Genomic DNA, 18,780 nt, shown 5'->3' with positions numbered 1-18,780 from the left:
TACTCGTTTACTAATTTGATGGGTATGGATATTGATCCATTCATTGACTAGTAGGAACGGTTTTTCCTACTCACTTTGATAGGGTTAAGAACTAGTGTTGGAATAAGGTTCCTTTGTTTTGAAGTTTGGGATGATCAAGTTTAATAGAATTAAATTTGGTAGGATTATGTTGGAGAGAATGATTTGTGTTTAGTAATGAGATATACAAGTAAGTTTGAAAGAATAATTTTTCTTTGAATAGAATAAAATAAATTATTTTTAATATTTAAATTTACCAAAGTATGAAATTGTGAAGTTAAGAAATAACTTTCCATAAATTATCTTTTCTTGGACTGATTAATTTTTTCTAATGTAGCTGTTATCCAAATATGAGAGGATTTGCATAAATTAATTATTCCCACACGCTAACGGAAGGTGGGTTGAGCCTACTAAGAGTATCTCCAATGCTAGTTCTTATTTCTTAGTTCTTAACACTATTTATGTGGGCCCGTATTGTCACATGTGTTTAAGCAACTCTCAAGCAATTTTGCTCCAACCATAAGTTCTTAGTTCTTACCACTATTCATTTGATCTCACCAACCACATTATTTATACTTTTTATTTTCATAAAATAATAAAACAAAACTCATAAAGTAATAAAGTAATTTGAATGAGAGAGAAATAATTAATATTTTAAGCTAATAACTCAAAAAGCAAAACTCTTTATATAAGAACCGAGTTCTTATTTTTAAGAACTAAGGAGTCCATGTCAGCACCTCCAATGGTAAAGTTCTTAATTCTTAACTCCAAAATAAGAACTAAGAACCTTGCATTGAAGATGCTGTAAATGGCTAATTGGAATGATGTTTTCATTGGTTTAGAAGTTGAAAAAAGAGAGTAAAAACTAAAAACACATTCTCTCAATCCACCCCTATGGTTTCATTGGTTTTTTCCCCATTAGAAGTATGCAAAATGGGCTTTTAGTGGGAAACCAACTCATTTATTACTATTGCTTCAAATTGATTGAAATTATCATTTCATTGTAACTTTGTAAATTAAAACATTTAAACTTTGAAACTAGTCAGTATCCAAAATATTTATGTAATTCTTACATTTCAACTTTGTTGACAGGCCCCTGCATGTCTCATATGCTTGAATTTTGATAGAGTCATTAGTCAACAAACGTTAATTGTTAAATTAATCATCTCACACATAAACCAAAAGAGAAAAATGTGTTTTTGTAATTCAACAATAGCCACCATCCAAAAGACAGTTAAAGACTTTTCATTTTACAAAGACAAATTAAAGTACACCGTTAAAACATCATTTTCATCACAAAACCAGTTAGAAAAAAACAATGTCATCACATAAAAGAAAAACAATTCATCTTTTGTATATGGGGGAAGGGTCATACCAGCTTAAAGATCAAATCCTTATCTTGAGTCTAGGTACAAGATATAGAAATAGATGTATTAACAGATTAATACATATATAGTAAGAGGGTTTTTTTTCCTTATCTTTTATTTTAATATTTTTTTGGTTTCTTCAAGTAGTATTTATTACGTACTAATTGTTGAAGCAGAGCATGCATTTTTAGCATTGTTCTTCATTTTGCTCAAAGTGGAAATTAAACTGCTTGAGTGCTTCTAGTTCCAAAAGTTTTGAATATGAGTATTGAAAGTGTAGCTCAATACATGGAAGAGGAGTCAGAAGAAAAAGTCATGGATGTTGCAGAGGAGACACAAGTAGAAGAAGGCACGGAGATGAAAGAGGAGAAGACAAGTGTGGCGGTGACGGTAATGGTGACAGATCCTGAAAAAGGCACAGGAGGGAATGGTGGTGGCGGCAACGGTGGTGGTGGTGGATCAGGTGCCTTGATGTCGAAGAAAGAGAAGTGGTGGTGCAAGGTTTTGTTGGGGATGAGGATTTCTGCTTTAATTTTGTGTTTGAAAGCTTTTGCAGTGTTGGCTGCAGATAATCAAAATGTTGTTGTTCCGCGGTCAGTGCACTTGTACTACGTAATGGTTGTGGAAGCATTCCGCTGGAAGGACTACAATGAATTCAAGTATGTTGCTCTGCCTCCTTCTTTCTCCTTCCTTTGCTCTCTTGGATTTGTTTCTGTAAATTTAGTTTTTTAGTCTTTCGATCATTTGATATATGAAATGCTCAAAATTTATAGTTTTCATGAAAATGTATCTCTTAAATTGTTCTTCCCGGGCATGAGTAAACCTGAAAGTTCTCATTGTTCTCTACGGCGTTGTGTGGCCTAGAATGGCTCAGTGAGCGCGTTGGAGCTTCTTGGACACGGTGGAGGTGTACCTGCAGAAGACATTTCAATGCTTGAGTTAGTGAGAGAGTTATAAGAGAATCTCAGAGTTCTAGAAGTACTCAAAGATTGTAAGAATGAAAGGACACATGTTTTTATAGGCTCGGGATCTGATGTTGTTACTTCTGCAGATCCTTGGCAAGCCTTTATGAAGGAAGGGTCTACTGAGAGCGTAAGGTTGTTGTAGGCCGACTTGCTTTAATGTCATAATCTTGGTCGTTGCATGGTTGCTCGACCTCTAGTGGGGTCATGCGTCCCTTTACTAAATCGTCCAATTTGCCCTTATGGTATTATTTTCTTTATATGCAAATGTTAGTTGTTAATAATATTTAAAAATTAGTGTTTTCACCAAGGTTTGAACCCTAACTCCTTCACCCTTCATTTCCCTCAACTCTTATGTTCTCTAACTCTTACAATTTGAGCTATAGTATATATTTATTTAATTGCAAGTCCCTTAGACCAACTGAAATGCTATTGAATATTTTAGCCTTTTGAGCCGGCACACCACAAATAATGGTTAATTATTGTAGGCAAGAAGATGAAATGAACGAAAAAGTCTTTTGATAGCAAGCTAAAAAGGGTTTGTGTTGGATTGTGCAGATATATCGTTGCAGTAAATGTGATCGGGTTTCTGTATTCTGGGCTGCAAATAAGTGAGTTGGTGAAGTACTTAATCACTAAAAAACACACAGTAAACCCTAGGATAAGGGGTTACTTCAGTGTAATAATGGACCAGGTAACCCTACTCTTCAGCAACTCAGACTTTTGTGTTGTTGACAGAACTTGTTTTAATCTCACTATTAATTATCATATCATTGCATACATAAAAAATAATTGTTAATTATTTATGTCTTTAGTTGTGAAGTTAAATAATCTATTGATCAAATTATATTCAGTCAAGTAATTAATTATCTCAAAAGCTTAAGCTCATAGGGTAAGGATCACATGAATGATTTCATATTATATTCCAACATGCTTTCCTATACAAGAATCTTTTGGATTTGAAGCGTGGACAATAATCGAGAACGTCAATGATCGAATGTCGGACCACTTAATCATAGAGGTTCTGATACCATATAATATAACAACTAATTATCCTAAAGGGCATAAGGTTTTATCTTATATTCTAGCAAATTGAAATCATTCATGACATTGTTGCCGTTCATCCACCTCTATTAATTTTCCATTGGACTAATTGCAGGGCTTGGCATATCTTCTAATGTCAGCATCATCATCAGCCGCCAGTACAATCCATATTTACAGAAGCTATTGGACTGGAGAAGGTGCACACACATTCACAGACATGGCGAGTGCAGCCGTTGCTTTGTCCTTCCTGGCATTCCTGGCTTTTGCCTCAGCATCTATTGTCTCTGGTCTCATCCTTTGTAGGTTTTCTGGCCGACCTGAATGACCATAAGTGATAAGACACTACCACCTTGGTCAGCTTAGAGGATTCACAGCCAAGTGAACATTGTGCGAGTGACGACCGAAACGAGTTTCTATCTCATCCAACCACTAGTTGTGCGGAGGATAGCACTCGTTATGCATTACAATAAGTAATTTGAAACTTTTGCACTAATGTTTAGGATGCAACTAAATTTCTCTTTCTTGTCTTTTCGTGATTTCTAGTTTCTCTGTTCTAACATATTCAGACAATTATCAACTTGTCTAGTTTTAAATATCATAATTCATGCAGCGTACTTGGTCTTAATGAGTGAGATTGGAAATGAATTAATCATTGATGAATTTCATCATTTCCGGAGTAGCAAGTGCTCAAGTTTACAGAAAAAAGATTGGTTTCTGAAGGAAAATTATGTTTTTGATCAGTGGCGCTACACAATTTAAAGCATGATAACTCTAGAAGCTACCCTTTGTAATCTATCACCAGAAGTGTTTATTATGGAACATCTGCAAAACCAAACACACTATTACACAAATCTATATACACACAAAAACTATTTATAAACTGTTGGGAAATGCAACATGTTTTTGCATATTCTGTAGCTAGAACATAAACCATATCTAGGGTAATCATTAAGAAGTACCCAACATATTAAGAGATTTATTACAATTTATGCAGGCACACAAACATTTTCTCTCAAATACCATAAAATAAGGCCACAGAAACTGACATGCTTATTTGGTAAATCAGTAAATGATTATGATCATGAGATGGGATATGACATTGACTATGACTACTTTCCAAGTGGCTTTATTAGTATTAACTATTGAGGTGAGCAAATGCTTCCACAGCCTGAGAAAATGGAAAGGGGGCTCTTAGGATCCAGGATTGGCTTTACCTTGCCACTTTCTAAGTAAGGTTGCGGTTTCTCCAACACAGCACCATCTGAAGTGAGTATGAAAGGAGCTGGTGGAGTTCCAGGTGGCAATATTGTCACAACCTTGCCCCCTTCTTTAATTGCCTTCAATGCCCTCTCACTCCCCCTGTATATGAAACCAGAAATATTTGACTTTAGTGTTAAGCATAACTATTACATACACGTTTAAACTACGGTAAAACTAAAATTATGGTGGAAAACAACTTTTATTAACTTTTGTTTCTAAAGTATAACTCAAGTAGTAAGAGCTAGGAGACATATGAGTTAGTATGGGGAGGTCCAGGAATCAATCCCTGAACGAGTGTAATTTATCTTTTCGATGTACAATTTTTTTTTCTTAGCTTTTGCTGCGACAGCCAACCATTATTCTGATTTTACTTTTGCACCTTGTATCCACTTATATTTCTTCAGAATCAATTCTAATACTCAAAAGCTCTTTATAGAAGCAAATTGTCTCAAGAATTGATTTTAACTTCTGAATCACAAATGTTCACAACTAATTTTATCCATCTCCTTTTTAATTTTAATTTAAACTTCTTTTAATTTAATTCCATGTGAATACTTTCTTACTTATTATTATTATTATTTTCTTTTTCATTTATTTATTAAAACATGAACAAAAGCAAGAAAAGAAAAGAAAAACAAGACAAATTCATTAACCAAATGAATTTATCCTTTCATGGTAATTTACTAATTTTGTTAATTAAAAGTTAAAACATTTGAAGTTGAAGAGTCTGATATCCAAAATATTTATATAATTCTAATATTGCAACTTTGTTGGCTTTTCGAACTAATTGATTGATTTGGGCCCTTCCATGAAGTGTCATTAAACCCAACTCGGATTGGCTGGTCCAATCAGTTAAACCGGGACTTGGTCACCTGATCGGTCCGAGCCGTTGAACGAATCGGCTATGCAATTGAACCGGTTCGACTCAGCCGATTTTAGTTGAACCGAAAAGTCACATTATTTTCCGCACTTATTTATTTTGATTTTTTTTTGAAAAAGCTCTTGACAAAGATTCGAACACACTCCCTGTAGGCTTAATACAAGAAGCTTTACTATATACATATATAAAAAAATAATCACTAATAATAGCATCATAAAGTTCCATATAAAGTATTGTTTATCACATGAAATAATTTAAACCACAATCCCAAAGTGATAATAATTACTTGTGCCATTTATTTTAATATATATCATATTTGACAATAATTTAAATAAGTTTTTTGTGCACTTTTTATTATGATTAAAGTATAAAACCTATGTTTTTTTTATGACATTTTAACTTATTTGTAATTTTTTGTGATAGTAAAACTTTTCATAATTTTCTGTTGTGGTAAAACATTCCTTATTGCTTTTGTGTTATAATATTTGTAACATTTTGCTACGGTATTATGAATTTTTTATTTTTTTTTTCTGTGTCAATCAAGTCAAACGGTCCAACCAGTGACACTGTGGTCAGACCAGTGACTCATTAACCCAGTGCCCTGACCGAATCGATCACCGGGCCGAGTTTAATAACGCTGCTTCCATGTATCATATGGTAGAATTTTAGGAAAAACTTATGTTGACATTCTTAACCCATCTCCACTTTGAAATGCAAAGAAGAAGAAGAAATAAGAGAGAAATGAAAGTTATAATATGCGATATAAATAATAAGAAAATAAGAGAGTTGATGAGTCTCACATTAACTAGATATATATCAATATGAACTTTATTTATGAGAAGACAATCATCACTTTTTGAGCTAACTTTAGGAGAGTTAGGTCTATCCAAATTCTAATAGAGAGTGATAAGGAGACAAAGTAAGTAAAAATGAGATGAGAGCAAAGAGGATTATGATGATCAAAACCCAATAATAGCCACCATCCAAAAGACAGTTACAGACTTCTGATTTTACAAAGAAACCACCGATACACATCATTTTCATCACACAACCAGAACCATTTAGAAAACAAAAAAACATCATCACATAAAAGAAACAAACTTCATCTTTTGTACATGGGCATGGGTCATGTTTCACCTCATCATGGCCAAACGGCGAATGATTCTTTTCCAGCTAGAAGAAAATGTGACTTCTGTCTGAGTAAAATAGGAAAAAATAGTTTTGCACACCACTTAATACAAACCAAACATCAAGAGGTAAAACAGTTCAACTAAATAAGATCATTTGATTCTAGCTAAGATACATAACTAAAATAAATTTATTATCAGAACATATAGCAACTAGCAAGAGTGTTTTTTTAATCTTTTATTTTAATATTATTTTGGTCTCTTCAAGTAGTATATATAAAACTAACTAATTGATAAAGCAGCATGCATTTTTAGCAGTGTTGATTTTGCTCAAAGTGGAAATCAAACAAACTGCTTGAGTGCTTCTAGTTCCAAAAAATTTGAATATGAGTAATAATGATCAAAGCCTAGCTCAAGCCATGAAAGAGGAGTCAGAAGAAAAAGCCAAGGATGCTGCAGAGGAGACAAAAGTAGAAGAAGGCTTGAAGAAAAAAGAGGACACGGATCCTGAAACGGGCACAGAAGGTGGGGATGGTGGTGGCGGCGATGATGGCAGTGTATCGGGTTTCTTGATGTCGAAGAAAGAGGAGAAGTGGTGCAGGGCTTTGTTGGGGGTGAGGATTTCTGCTTTTGTTTTGTGTCTGATTTCTTTCACAGTGATGGCTGCAGATAAGGTAGAGGGTGTTGTTATAGAGTCAATGGACTTGTTCGGCAACTTTTTTTCCACTGAAGAGCCATACTCATTCCGCTGGTATGATTACAAAGAATTCAAGTATGTTGCTCTCTACCTCCTTCTTTTTTAAGCTTTACACAGTTGGTAGATAGCTCGATCTTTTAAGCATGCTAATAAGAGTTTGGGTTGGATTATGCAGATATAGCCTCGCAGTAAATGTGATTGGGTTTGTGTATTCTGGGCTGCAAATATGTGATCTGGTGAAGTACTTGATCACCAAAAAACACACCCTAAACCTCAGGATAAGGGGTTACTTCAGTGTTGCTATGGATCAGGTAAAGAAAAAGAGTGACTAGCTGAATTTGTCCCTGAAAGTGTAAGCGTCACATAAGTTAGTCCATAGAAGAATGAAATATCCCTTGCAGTCACTGAATGTGTAAATTGTCAGTGAAGTTAGTCCTTAAATCACTGGACCAACTTGACTGACATTCAACACCATCAGTTACTTCCGATGATATTTTCTACTTCTAGGGACTAACTTGTCTAACACCTGATCTTTCAGAGACGAATTTAATGATTCACTCAGAGAAAAAAGAACATGTATCAACATCATCATTGTTAATAGTGATTAATGTCTTCAGTTTTGAAGTTAAATAAATCTCCTATATGGATCATAGATGTTTTAACTGCAGGGCTTTGCATATCTACTAATGTCAGCATCATCCTCAGCCGCAAGTACAATCCATATTTCCAGAAGCTATTGGGTTGGTGAAGGTGTACACAAATTCACAGACATGGCAAGTGCATCCATTGCTTTGTCCTTCCTTGCATTCCTGGCTTTTGCCTCAGCCTCTATTGTCTCCGGTTTAATGCTTAGGTTCAACTAGTTTATGCAGCTAGGATAACACTCATTAGTATAATAAGCAATTTGAAACTTTTGCACCGATGTATAGGATGCAACTAAGTTTCCCTCCCTCTATCTTGTCTTTTTGTGATTTCTAGTCTTCTTTCTCTTCTCACATATTCAGACAATTAACAAGTTGTCTTGTTTTAAATATCACAATTCATGCAGCACACTTGGTCTTTATGCCTGAGATGGATAATGAATTAATCAATTAATGATTGGTGAAATTTTATCATTTCCGGTGTAGCAAGTGCTCAAGTTTTCAGAAACTGGATTGGTTTCTAAAGGGATTGCCAACTTTTTCAAAGCTTAAAAAAGGGGAAACTACCACGTTTAATTTTACATGATATTAATATTAACATTATACAAATCTAAACACACAGAAAATTTTGTAAGCTTTTGAACAACATAACATGTCATTGCATATTAAGTAGCCAGTACATAAACTATATACTAAAGGGTAATTATTAAAAAAATAAGAAACATATCTCTTAAGAGATTTATTATAATTTATGCAAGGCTAGCACACATACACACATTCCCTCAAATAGCATATTTGCTCAATTGATTATGCTCATGGGATGGGATAAATGACTACTTTTCCAGTGGCCCTGTTAGTGTTGAGGTAGGCAAATGCTTCCACAGCCTGAGAAAATGGAAAGGGGCTCTTAGGATCCAAAATTGGCTTCACCTTCCCACTTTCTAAGTAAGGTTGCAGTTTCTCCAACACAGCACCATCTGAAGTGAGTATGAAAGGAATAGCTGGTGGAGTTCCAGGTGGCAATATTGTCACTACCTTGCCCCCTTCTTTAATAGCCTTCAATGCCCTCTCACTCTGCCCTGTATATGGAACAAGACATGTCTAACTTTAGTGTTAAACAGTACTAATATTAGTATGTTGATCCGCTCCTCTTTCTTCAAAATCAATTTTGACACAAATCATAGAAGCAGATTTTCCGCTAAATTGATTTTGACTTCAGAATCAATTGTCGAGGATTCATAAACATGCATTATATTTTATATAACATTGAATAAATTCATGCAAAGCATATAAATATTAACATATTGGCTCAATCCAAATATCTGACCTACTGCATCGTACACCACATCAAACTTTTCTGAAAGTTCTTCAAAATTCTCTTTTGTATAATCAATAGGCAAGTCTGCTCCCAATTTCTTCAACAATTCTAGTTTGGCAGTACTAGCAGTAGCTGCAACCTTAGATGCCCCAAAAACATGCTTGGCGAGCTATTACATCAAACAGTCACAGGTCAAATTGTTACCCACATTAGAGTATGAAAAATTATGCAAAAAATTTTGTGTAAATTGAAGAGGTGCAATAGAGATCAATGTGGTCTGAAGATAACCAATTAAAATAGCAGAAGTGAAATAGCTAAAAAAATTGTACAAGACTGTCTATAATTTAATTGTTAGCACTTGACTTGACAGTTGACACTGAAATGGTGATTGAAGATGTTATGCTATCAAACCTGAATAGCAAGTGTTCCAACTCCTCCAGCACCACCCAGAACAAGTATAGATTTGCCAGCAGAAAATTCAGCAGTTTCAAGTCCTTGATAAGCAGTGATGATGGCTAAAGGGAGGCTAGCAGCTTCAATAAAGTTCAAGTTGGAGGGTTTGTGAGCCAACACTTTCTCTTCAGCAGCCGTGTATTCTACCAAAGTACCACTAGTTTTTGGGTCCAAGGCTTTCTCATTAATATCACCATAGACCTCATCCCCAACCTTAAATTTTTTCACCTGGCTTCCCACTCTGACCACCACACCAGCAACATCATACCCTGGCACAGTCTTTTTGACACCAAACAAAAAAATATATTTAAGAATTATAAAACGATATGTAAAGAAGGAAAAACTTATATTGTATATTATGTGCTAAGATGGAAATGGCCTTTAGAACATTAGTAGGAGAGGGTAAAGAGATTGTTACGGGTAAAGGAGACTCAAAGTCCTTGAAATACCCCAGAGCTCTCTTGTAATCCACAGGATTAAGGGCTGCAGCCACAACCTTGATGAGCACCTGGTTTTCTTTGATGTCTGGTGTAGGGACATTAGGATCAAATTTGAGAATGTGCTCTATATTCCCATACTCTGAGTACACCCAAGCTTTTGTATGAGATGGAATATTAGGAGTGCTTGCCATGATTGATGAATGAGTATGTCTAGGAGAATAAAAATTTGAGAGTTTAATCTTCAAAGTTGAAAGGGAAAGTGAAGGCTGGTGATGAATACAGATTAAATGGCAATATATAGTGCTTACTTGTATGTTAGTGACGCAATGCATGAAGCAATCTTTTTTAAATCAATCCCAATTTTTAAAACCCTAATTTCTTACTAACTTTTAGTTTCCCATGCATGCGGATGGTTTTTGTGGGTAAGTTCTTGATGTGATGTTACGTCCCGTTTCTTGTACCACGGTCCATTGTTGTCTTGAAATTTTAAAATCAAACAGTTTAGTTACAACAAATGAGTGTCTGACCATAAAAAAAAACAATTGAGTGTCTGGATATGCTTTAATACTCATTATTTTTTTTATGTACATGAAAGATAAATTGTATCCGTCAGAAATTGATCTCTAAATCTTCTCCTACCCAACTCAATGAACTCATATGTCCCCCAGCTCCTATCACTTGAGCTATCCTACAAAGACACACTAGTACTCATGAATGTTAGCACACATTTTAAAGAAAAAAAGTGAATTAATAGTGTTTTTACAAATTGAGATAAATGAGTTTTTACGTTAACTCGTATCTAAACAAACATACAATAAATTGAGGTCATTGTATACATGGAGAGGACGAGAAAGATCAAGTTTGTTGGACATGATGGTAATTCTTTCAATGAAGTGTCGCGGACGAATAAAACAATAATATAAGGGAGTCTAATGTGTGTCATTAAGAAAATTGTAGCATAGTACGCCCCAAACAGTTTAGAACTTCAATTAGTTAGAAAGTTTTTAAAATTTCAAACAAATTCTTGATCTTGCCACATATAATAACCTCTTATGTGGATCACCACCACCAATCTTCAACAGCGACAAAGTCACCATTGACGACAAGGCCACCGTTATCAGAAAAGGATGAGCGGCGAGGGAGGGAGGGAGAGAGAGAGAGAGAGGAATATGGAATCGATAAAGGGGAGGGAGAGAGAGAAAGAGAAAGAGCACAAGGAATTGATAAATCACATGCAAACGAGAGGAGAGAGGAACATGAAATCGTTTCCTCGAACTTTCCAAACAACTTAACCTAAATCCGAACTAACAACACCTCGTCTCCAAAACTCAAGTCACTAAAGGGGAGAGAAAGAGAGAAATAGCACAAGGAATAGATAAATCACAAACGAGAGGAGAGAGGAACATGGAATCGTTTCCTCGAACCTTCCAAACAACTTAACCTAAATCCCCCTAAATCCGAACTAACAACACCCCTTCCCCAAAACTCAAGTCACTACCCCCAAAGGGGAGGGAGAGAGAGAAAGAGAACAAGGAATAGATAAATCACAAACGAGAGAGAAGACACAATGGTGCAGGGGTGACATCGGCCATGGAGGCGACCAATGACTCGATTTCCTGAGAGGTTCCAGTTCCCGTGAGTGGGTCTCAACGATTCCACGATAAGAGCTTGGATGGGCTCATTGCAATGACATGACGACATACAACAACAACTAGTCAAGATAGTGATACGACGTGTAGTCGCATGGTAGGGTTGATGATGTTTGTCCTTAGAATGACAAAACTATATGGGGCTCAACTTTTGGCTTGGTGGAACCTTGGTTTGGTTTGAGCTTCGTTATGGTTCAATGGATAGAACAAGCGGTTGTTTTAGGTGGTTTTTGGAATCTTGGTCGGGGATTGGGTAATGATTGCTAGAGTTGCCAATAGAGCCCTAGCATGACCAAATATGGGTCAGTTGGTCACAGATTGTCAGAAAAATAAGTTGGGTCAACCCAACTTATATTTTAAAGTGCTAGAAAAAAGTTGAACCTAACTCTACCCGCCACGGGTTGGCTCGCGGGTTTTAGAAAAATGGAGTTTACATTAATAAATAAATCAACAATGCTTAATCTCGCATTGATAGACTTCTTATACTGTATTAATGTGAAAGAACCTAACTTTCGAAGATGCGTGATTCATAAACAGTATGATGTGTAATTGCACAATTGTGGTGTGCATAACAATTTTATCTTATAACATGTGAGACTCTTATCAGTCATTGCAACTTGATATGCAGGTTAGCTTGTGCATCAACTCACAAGTCAAGCATTTTGAGTGGTTCTATACTTACTACTAATAGTTTTATTTGTAGGAGGATGCCAACTTTCTGTCTCTTATTGTCATATATATGCAAGTCACGCTTGCATCCTCCTCTTTTAGGTTTTCTGCCTTAATTCTCTAATCATGCAGGCTGTGGTTGAATTCATGTCTCAAGTTTTGGAAAAGTTAGTTTTCTTCAACCTCTCACAAATGGTACTTTTGCAGGTGCCGGAGCTCAAGAAGCGTTCTTCGCAGCTGCCATCGCGACGGCGAAACCGAAAACACAAGAAGCGCTTGTTACAGTCTTTGAGGAGATGCTCGTGTTGTAGGATATATATATAGTTCGCCAGTACTGTCAAGACTACTACAATCACTGTAGCAATGACTAAGACAATCAATGGTATTTGTGTTTTCGCGGCTAGCTGCGACGCAAATGTGAACGCTGAGGCAAGAATATCAGTTTTCTTGCAACTACTAGCACTACTAGGTACACAAATATCCCAAGATGGTAAGATATCAGATTCAATCATTTAATACTTCCAGGAGTTCTTCCCACTTCCACGGATAATGTTCCTATTGCTATGGTCAGTGCAATCCATTCAAAAAAGAAATAAGCCTTGACTCCTAGTCGGATAATGGTGTTTTCCATGTATGCTATGAATATGTTTGGCCTGGAAAAAATTCCCATGTCCAAGCCAAAACAATCAAGGACATTGTTGCATTTTCTAAGAACCAAACATATGGAGTAGGAGGAGAATGAGTCTCCTTGGTCGGCAGCTTCTTGTGCTTGTGATCATATGAATTGATATAGGCAGGTAGATAGATGATGGAGTCTAGATTTAGAAGGAATAGAAAGTAATAGGAAGCATTGTAAATTCCTGCGAACCAGGTAATAGTTTTAGTAATTCCAACATCTATTTTTGTCCTTAGAGCCATTGCAAGTATGTGAAGGAAAATGGAGGTTGGTTATGTGTTTGATAGAAGAGAAGATAGATGGTGGTGAGTGTAGTGATGGTGTTTTCTTTATGTGGGGAGAAATTGTGATGGGTTTTCAATGGTTGTTTGCGCTGAGATTCTAGAGAGTCATGAATGAGTTGTGTCTGTAAGTGAGAGTGAGATTAGCTTAGCTAGCCTTGTAATAAAGTGGAGCACAAATGTTAAGGGACATATGTATATATTTATAAAAATAATTGAGGAATTCATGTGAAAGATACTTAATTTAATTGAGTATTTATTTATTTGTTTTCCGCACAAGATATATATGACCTAGATAGAACATGAATAAGAACCAGCAACACAAGAAGCGCTTTTTGTAGTTGTCCTTGCGGTGGAAAAACAAGCAAATAGACCACTTCATCCCTTCCCAAAAGAACAACTTTTGAATATACAACCTCATCTCTTCCCAATAAAACAAAGTAGAGATCCTCTTCATTGTTCTGATATATCCATCATGTCCCTCAATTATTAAAACATGGAATTCTTTTAATATGAGTTGCACCCGTGGTGAAGATTTTAGAATCACCAACCTCCCCTTGTAATACAATCTACCTTTCTACAACTGAAAATCATGGTGTAAATCAGGCTAAGTGACATTGCACTGTGGAAATTTTTAAGAATTGAAATTTCATAGACAAGCCTACAACCTTATTTTCTTGTCCGAGTTTGTACTTTTATCTCAAAGTCATACCCCATTAATTTGGAAATTCATTTATGCTATTCTTCCCCTATAAGCTTCTGGTCATTAAGGAACCTGAGACTTTTCTAGTCAGTATTTCCTTCTTAGAAGATATGGTCTCCATTTCTGAATTGCCAAGGCTATAGCCATGATTTTTCTCTCATATAGTGACTTGTTTTGGGCTATTTCAGACAAGGACTTACTCATGTATGGTATAGGTTTTCCCTTTTGTATCAGTACTGCTTCTACTCCCTTGCTAGATGCATCTATTTCCAGATTTTGTGACTTGTGAAGAAGATGATAGCAACTCTCAATCAATCCTGAAACTCTTCTATAGCCAGAATGAGAAATTTGTCTTGGATGGTCAACTTGTTCAAAGCCATATAATCCACAACAAACCTTCATCCTCCATTTTTTTTTACCAAAATAATTGGGCTGCTGTAGGGGGTGGTGTTGGGTCTAATAATCCCTGTAGCTAAAAGATCCCTCACCGATTTCTCCAATTCATTAAAGCTCCCTCTTTCAATATAATTGTGTGATATGGTAACCTGCTTGGAGGTAACCCCTGTGGTTCTTGGAAAACTAAAGGAAATCCAGCTATGACTCCTTGGAAAGCACCTTGATTAGTTTTCCCCTGGTCCTCCTCTTCTTGTAGGTCATTATAAGATATATAGTACCCTTCTCCTTTATCTTGTAGTGCCTTGACCATGGTCTTCCAAGAGGCTTGAGTTCTACATAGAGAGGGATCTCCAAGCAGTATCATTTTCTGCCCCGTCTCATTCCATTGTAAGGTGAGGTTCTTGAAGTTAGCTTCGATATTTCCTAAGCTTGCTAGCCAGTCTATGCCTAAAACCAAAGTCTATTCCCCAAGTTCAAGCAAAAAAACATGTTGTTCGATATCAACCCATGTGCTTGCAACCTTATACTCTTGCATACCCCTATATTCTTCTCCATAGCTCCATTACCAACCTGACCACTTCTTGTCTTGTGTGTTACCCTCCCCTGATTTTTGTTTTGTATTGGTCCTAATAGGAACTCTTGGAGTAGCATTTGAGGCTCTCCATTTGTTGCCAATACCCAAGCTTGGGTTCGACCCCTTGTTCCCCCTTCCTTCCACCCCTTTTATCTTCCTCTAAAAATCTCCCCCCACGCAATGCAAATTTCTTTTTTTCCAGAAGGAGCACCATATATTAGCTCTGCGAGACTCTCTAGAGTGTACAATTTTAGCTCATCCAAGATTTCTTGCTTGAGCCCATTAAGGAAGATCCCCTTCAACATAGCTCGATTTGTATTCCTCAAAGGTATGAGCTACCATCTTAAATTGCTCTCTATACTCCATCGCACTCCTCTTCAGCTTGATACTCAACATGGGCTCAAAGGGATTTTGGACTAACCTTTAAATTAGCGCCTCCTTGAAAGGTCCCCAATCCTTCCCACCATTGAAACCAGTTCAATCCTATGTCCTCCATGGCCAACATCATCATGTCCATTTTCTCACAATTATTCCTTGCTCTTCCCACCATTGAATCCAGTTCAATCCTCTGTCCTCCATGGCCAACATCATTGAAGGAAATCAATTCCGTGAGTATTATTGATAATGAAATACCCTATATATACAACTTACCTAGTTGACTAACAATAAATATTAAACCCTAATTACAGGCGTAATTACAAAGAGAATAAATAATATCCTATTCTATCACACCCCCGCAGTCGAAGCGGGAGGTTCACCGACGCTGAGACTGGAACGAAAATCATCAAAAAGAACCCGTGGTATGCCCTTGGTAAAAATGTCCGCAATCTGATGACGGGAAGGAACATGAAGGACGCGAGCCTGGCCACGCGCGACCTTTTCCCGAACAAAGTGGATATCCATCTCAATATGTTTGGTACGCTGATGATGCACTGGATTCCCAGAGAGGTAGATGGCACTAACATTGTCACAGTGGACCAATGTTGCCTGAGAGAGAGGAAAATGAAGCTCCAGAAGTAAATTGCGGATCCAGCAGGACTCGGAGACAACATTAGCAACACCTCGATATTCAGCTTCAGCACTAGAGCGAGAGAGAGTGGGTTGCCGCTTGGAGGACCAAGATATGAGGTTGTCACCGAGGAAAACACAGTAACCAGAAGTGGAGCGTCTGGTGTCAGGACAGCCCCCCTAGTCAGCATCAGTGTAAGAAACAAGCTTTTCAACCGGGGAGGGATACAAATGTAGCCCATAAGTCAATGTGCCACGAACATAGCGGAGAACCCGCTTGAGGGCAAGCATGTGCTCGGTGTGGGGTGCATGCATATGTAAGCAAACCTGCTGAACAGCATAGGAAATGTAAGGACGAGTAAATGTGAGGTACTGTAGGGCACCAGCAAGACTCCGATATAGGGTGGCATCCTCACAAGGAGTCCCAGAGGAAGAACTGAGCTTCTGCTTGGTGTCAACCGGTGTAGCAGAAGGGTTGCATGAGGCCATGCCGGCGCGAGCAATAATCTCAGTAGCATAAGTGCTCTGACTGAGGAAAAGGCCACCTGCATGTCTAGTGACAGCGATGCCAAGAAAGTAACTCAGAGGACCAAGATCCTTCATAGCAAACTCGGATGCAAGAAGTGCCATAAAGGATTTGCGGAGATCATGCGATGATGCAACCAGGATGATGTCATCAACATAAAGAAGTATGTAGGCAATATCAGAACCCTGCCGGAAGATGAAAAGAGAATGATCGGAAGTGCTGTGCCGGAATCCAATAGAGGAAACATAATCAGCAAATCGCTGATACCAAGCACGAGGCGCCTGTTTCAGACCATAAAGGGACTTCTTCAGACGGCAGACATAGTCCGGGTGGTGAGGGTCGCGGAAACCCAAAGGCTGATGCATGTAGACAGTCTCATGGAGATCACCATGCAGGAAAGCATTCTGGACATCCAACTGATGTATGGGCTAGGATCTGGAGAGAGCAATGCTGAGAACTGTCCGGATGGTAGCCGGTTTCACCACGGGGCTGAATGTCTCGTCACAATCCACACCTGCAATCTGAGACCTGCCATCATCTACAAGACGAGCCTTATAACGCTCAAACAAACCATTAGACTGCTTTTTATGGCGAAAAATCCACATACAGCGAATAACATTAACATCATCACAAGGACGGGGAACCAACTCCCACGTATTATTTCTAATAAGGGCTCGTTTGGCATGCCGTATTAGGCATGATAGTATAAGCTTATACAATACATTATGAGTTTATCCATTGTTTGGTGATGACATTGTATTGTATAAGCTTATCCATCAAAGTCCCCTTATACGTTAAAATGACGTATTATTTAATCCATCATGTGAGTGATGGATAAGGCATGATAAGGTTGTGACGTATAAGTCACCATCACCACCACCCTCTATTGCTGCCAACTTACACCACCATTGGCACCACCACCACCACCACCACCATCCGATCACCGCCGCCGCCGCCACCACCGCCCTACCGTCACCACTGGTGTTGCCACCGCCGCCGCCGCCGCCCTACCGCCACCACCACCATAATCGCCGCCACCACAACCCTATCGCCAACACCACCATAATCGCCGCCACCACCGACACCACAACCACCACCCTATCGCCACCACCACCACCACCACCATTGCCTCCACCCTCCACCGTCACCACCACCCTACTAAGCCGCCACCGCCTTACTACCACCACCACACCCTATCGTCGCCAACACCACAACCACCATCGCTGCCACCACCGCCACCACCGATGTTACCGCCACCACCACCGCCGCCCCCTACCGCCACCACAACCACCACCACCACCATTGCCTCCACCCTCCACTGTAGCCGCCACCGCCTTACCACCACCACCACCACCCTATCATCACCACCCCCACAACCACCATTGCTGCCACCACCACCACCAACCTATCTCCACTGTCACCACCACCGCCACCAACACCAACCTACCACCATTGCCACCACCACCACCAACCTACCACTACTTCCATCACCACCGCCACCACCGTTATAATCACCTCCATATTTGATTTTTATTTTATATCATTATTCAATACTTTATTAAACATAAAATTGCATTAATTTAAACGATATGGTAAATTATACAGTGTATGTCCAAACGCTGGATAGTATAAGAAAGTTATCAGGGCTTATACTATCAGGCCTAATACTATCAGGTCTTATACTATCAGGTCTTATACTATACGTCGCACCAAACGGGCCCTAAGTGCATTAAATTCAGACTGCATAGCGGACTTCCAATTGGGATCGGATAAGGCTTGTTTTGGGTTACGAGGCAAGGGTGAGATGGACGGGTCATCAATAGAGACCGAAAGGCTAAAAGGCTTTTTAGGTTTGGAGATGCCGTGCATGCTACGGGTAGTCATGGTCCGTATGGGTGGTGCAGGTGGGACCGGAGGCAAAGGCAAAGGCGAGGGAGAAGCAGGAGGAGAGACGGGAGCCGGTAAGGGAGGCGAAGAGTCAGTGGGACTCGACGGCGGGACCGGAGGGTCAGGTGGTCGGGATGATACGGTTTGCCAATGGTGGATCAAATAAGGAGGAAGGTCCTCGGTGAAGCACTCATAAGAAGGGGC

At 38.4% G+C, this 18,780-nt stretch overlaps 3 protein-coding genes across 3 annotated transcripts; 2 read left to right on the top strand and 1 right to left on the bottom strand.

Moving 5' to 3' along the window:
- Positions 1-1,552: 1,552 nt before the first annotated feature.
- On the top strand, positions 1,553-4,209 carry LOC130739229 (CASP-like protein N24). Its single transcript, XM_057591480.1, has 3 exons — positions 1,553-2,044; positions 2,906-3,041; positions 3,507-4,209. Exons 1-3 carry the CDS (start codon positions 1,647-1,649, stop codon positions 3,714-3,716), a joined length of 744 nt encoding a protein of 247 aa, XP_057447463.1. The 5' UTR covers positions 1,553-1,646; the 3' UTR covers positions 3,717-4,209.
- Positions 4,210-6,959: 2,750 nt separating this feature from the next.
- LOC130739228 (CASP-like protein N24) lies at positions 6,960-8,470 on the top strand. Its single transcript, XM_057591479.1, has 3 exons — positions 6,960-7,430; positions 7,531-7,666; positions 8,024-8,470. Exons 1-3 carry the CDS (start codon positions 7,045-7,047, stop codon positions 8,216-8,218), a joined length of 717 nt encoding a protein of 238 aa, XP_057447462.1. The 5' UTR covers positions 6,960-7,044; the 3' UTR covers positions 8,219-8,470.
- A 152-nt stretch (positions 8,471-8,622) lies between these two features.
- On the bottom strand, positions 8,623-10,489 carry LOC130739227 (2-methylene-furan-3-one reductase-like). The gene is made up of 4 exons (XM_057591477.1): positions 10,186-10,489; positions 9,726-10,046; positions 9,324-9,483; positions 8,623-9,075 (listed from the first exon to the last, which is right to left on the bottom strand). Exons 1-4 carry the CDS (start codon positions 10,396-10,398, stop codon positions 8,810-8,812), a joined length of 960 nt encoding a protein of 319 aa, XP_057447460.1. The 5' UTR covers positions 10,399-10,489; the 3' UTR covers positions 8,623-8,809.
- Positions 10,490-18,780: the final 8,291 nt, after the last annotated feature.

This window comes from Lotus japonicus, chromosome 2 (assembly GCF_012489685.1).
Source record: "Lotus japonicus ecotype B-129 chromosome 2, LjGifu_v1.2".
Classification (NCBI taxonomy): domain Eukaryota; kingdom Viridiplantae; phylum Streptophyta; class Magnoliopsida; order Fabales; family Fabaceae; genus Lotus; species Lotus japonicus.
This window is presented reverse-complemented; position numbering and strand designations above follow the sequence as displayed.

Bases quoted from the DNA above. Each gene is read 5' to 3' on its own strand.
- LOC130739229 (XM_057591480.1), top strand. From the start codon at position 1,647: ATGAGTATTGAAAGTGTAGCTCAATACATGGAAGAGGAGTCAGAAGAA. The intron at 2,045-2,905 runs GTATGTTGCTCT...TGGATTGTGCAG, and splicing joins AAGGACTACAATGAATTCAA to ATATATCGTTGCAGTAAATG. The intron at 3,042-3,506 runs GTAACCCTACTC...GACTAATTGCAG, and splicing joins TCAGTGTAATAATGGACCAG to GGCTTGGCATATCTTCTAAT.
- LOC130739228 (XM_057591479.1), top strand. From the start codon at position 7,045: ATGAGTAATAATGATCAAAGCCTAGCTCAAGCCATGAAAGAGGAGTCA. The intron at 7,431-7,530 runs GTATGTTGCTCT...TGGATTATGCAG, and splicing joins TATGATTACAAAGAATTCAA to ATATAGCCTCGCAGTAAATG. The intron at 7,667-8,023 runs GTAAAGAAAAAG...TTTTAACTGCAG, and splicing joins TCAGTGTTGCTATGGATCAG to GGCTTTGCATATCTACTAAT.
- LOC130739227 (XM_057591477.1), bottom strand. From the start codon at position 10,398: ATGGCAAGCACTCCTAATATTCCATCTCATACAAAAGCTTGGGTGTAC. The intron at 10,047-10,185 runs GTAACAATCTCT...GGTGTCAAAAAG, and splicing joins ACTTTGAGTCTCCTTTACCC to ACTGTGCCAGGGTATGATGT. The intron at 9,484-9,725 runs GTTTGATAGCAT...TTGATGTAATAG, and splicing joins TTGGAACACTTGCTATTCAG to CTCGCCAAGCATGTTTTTGG.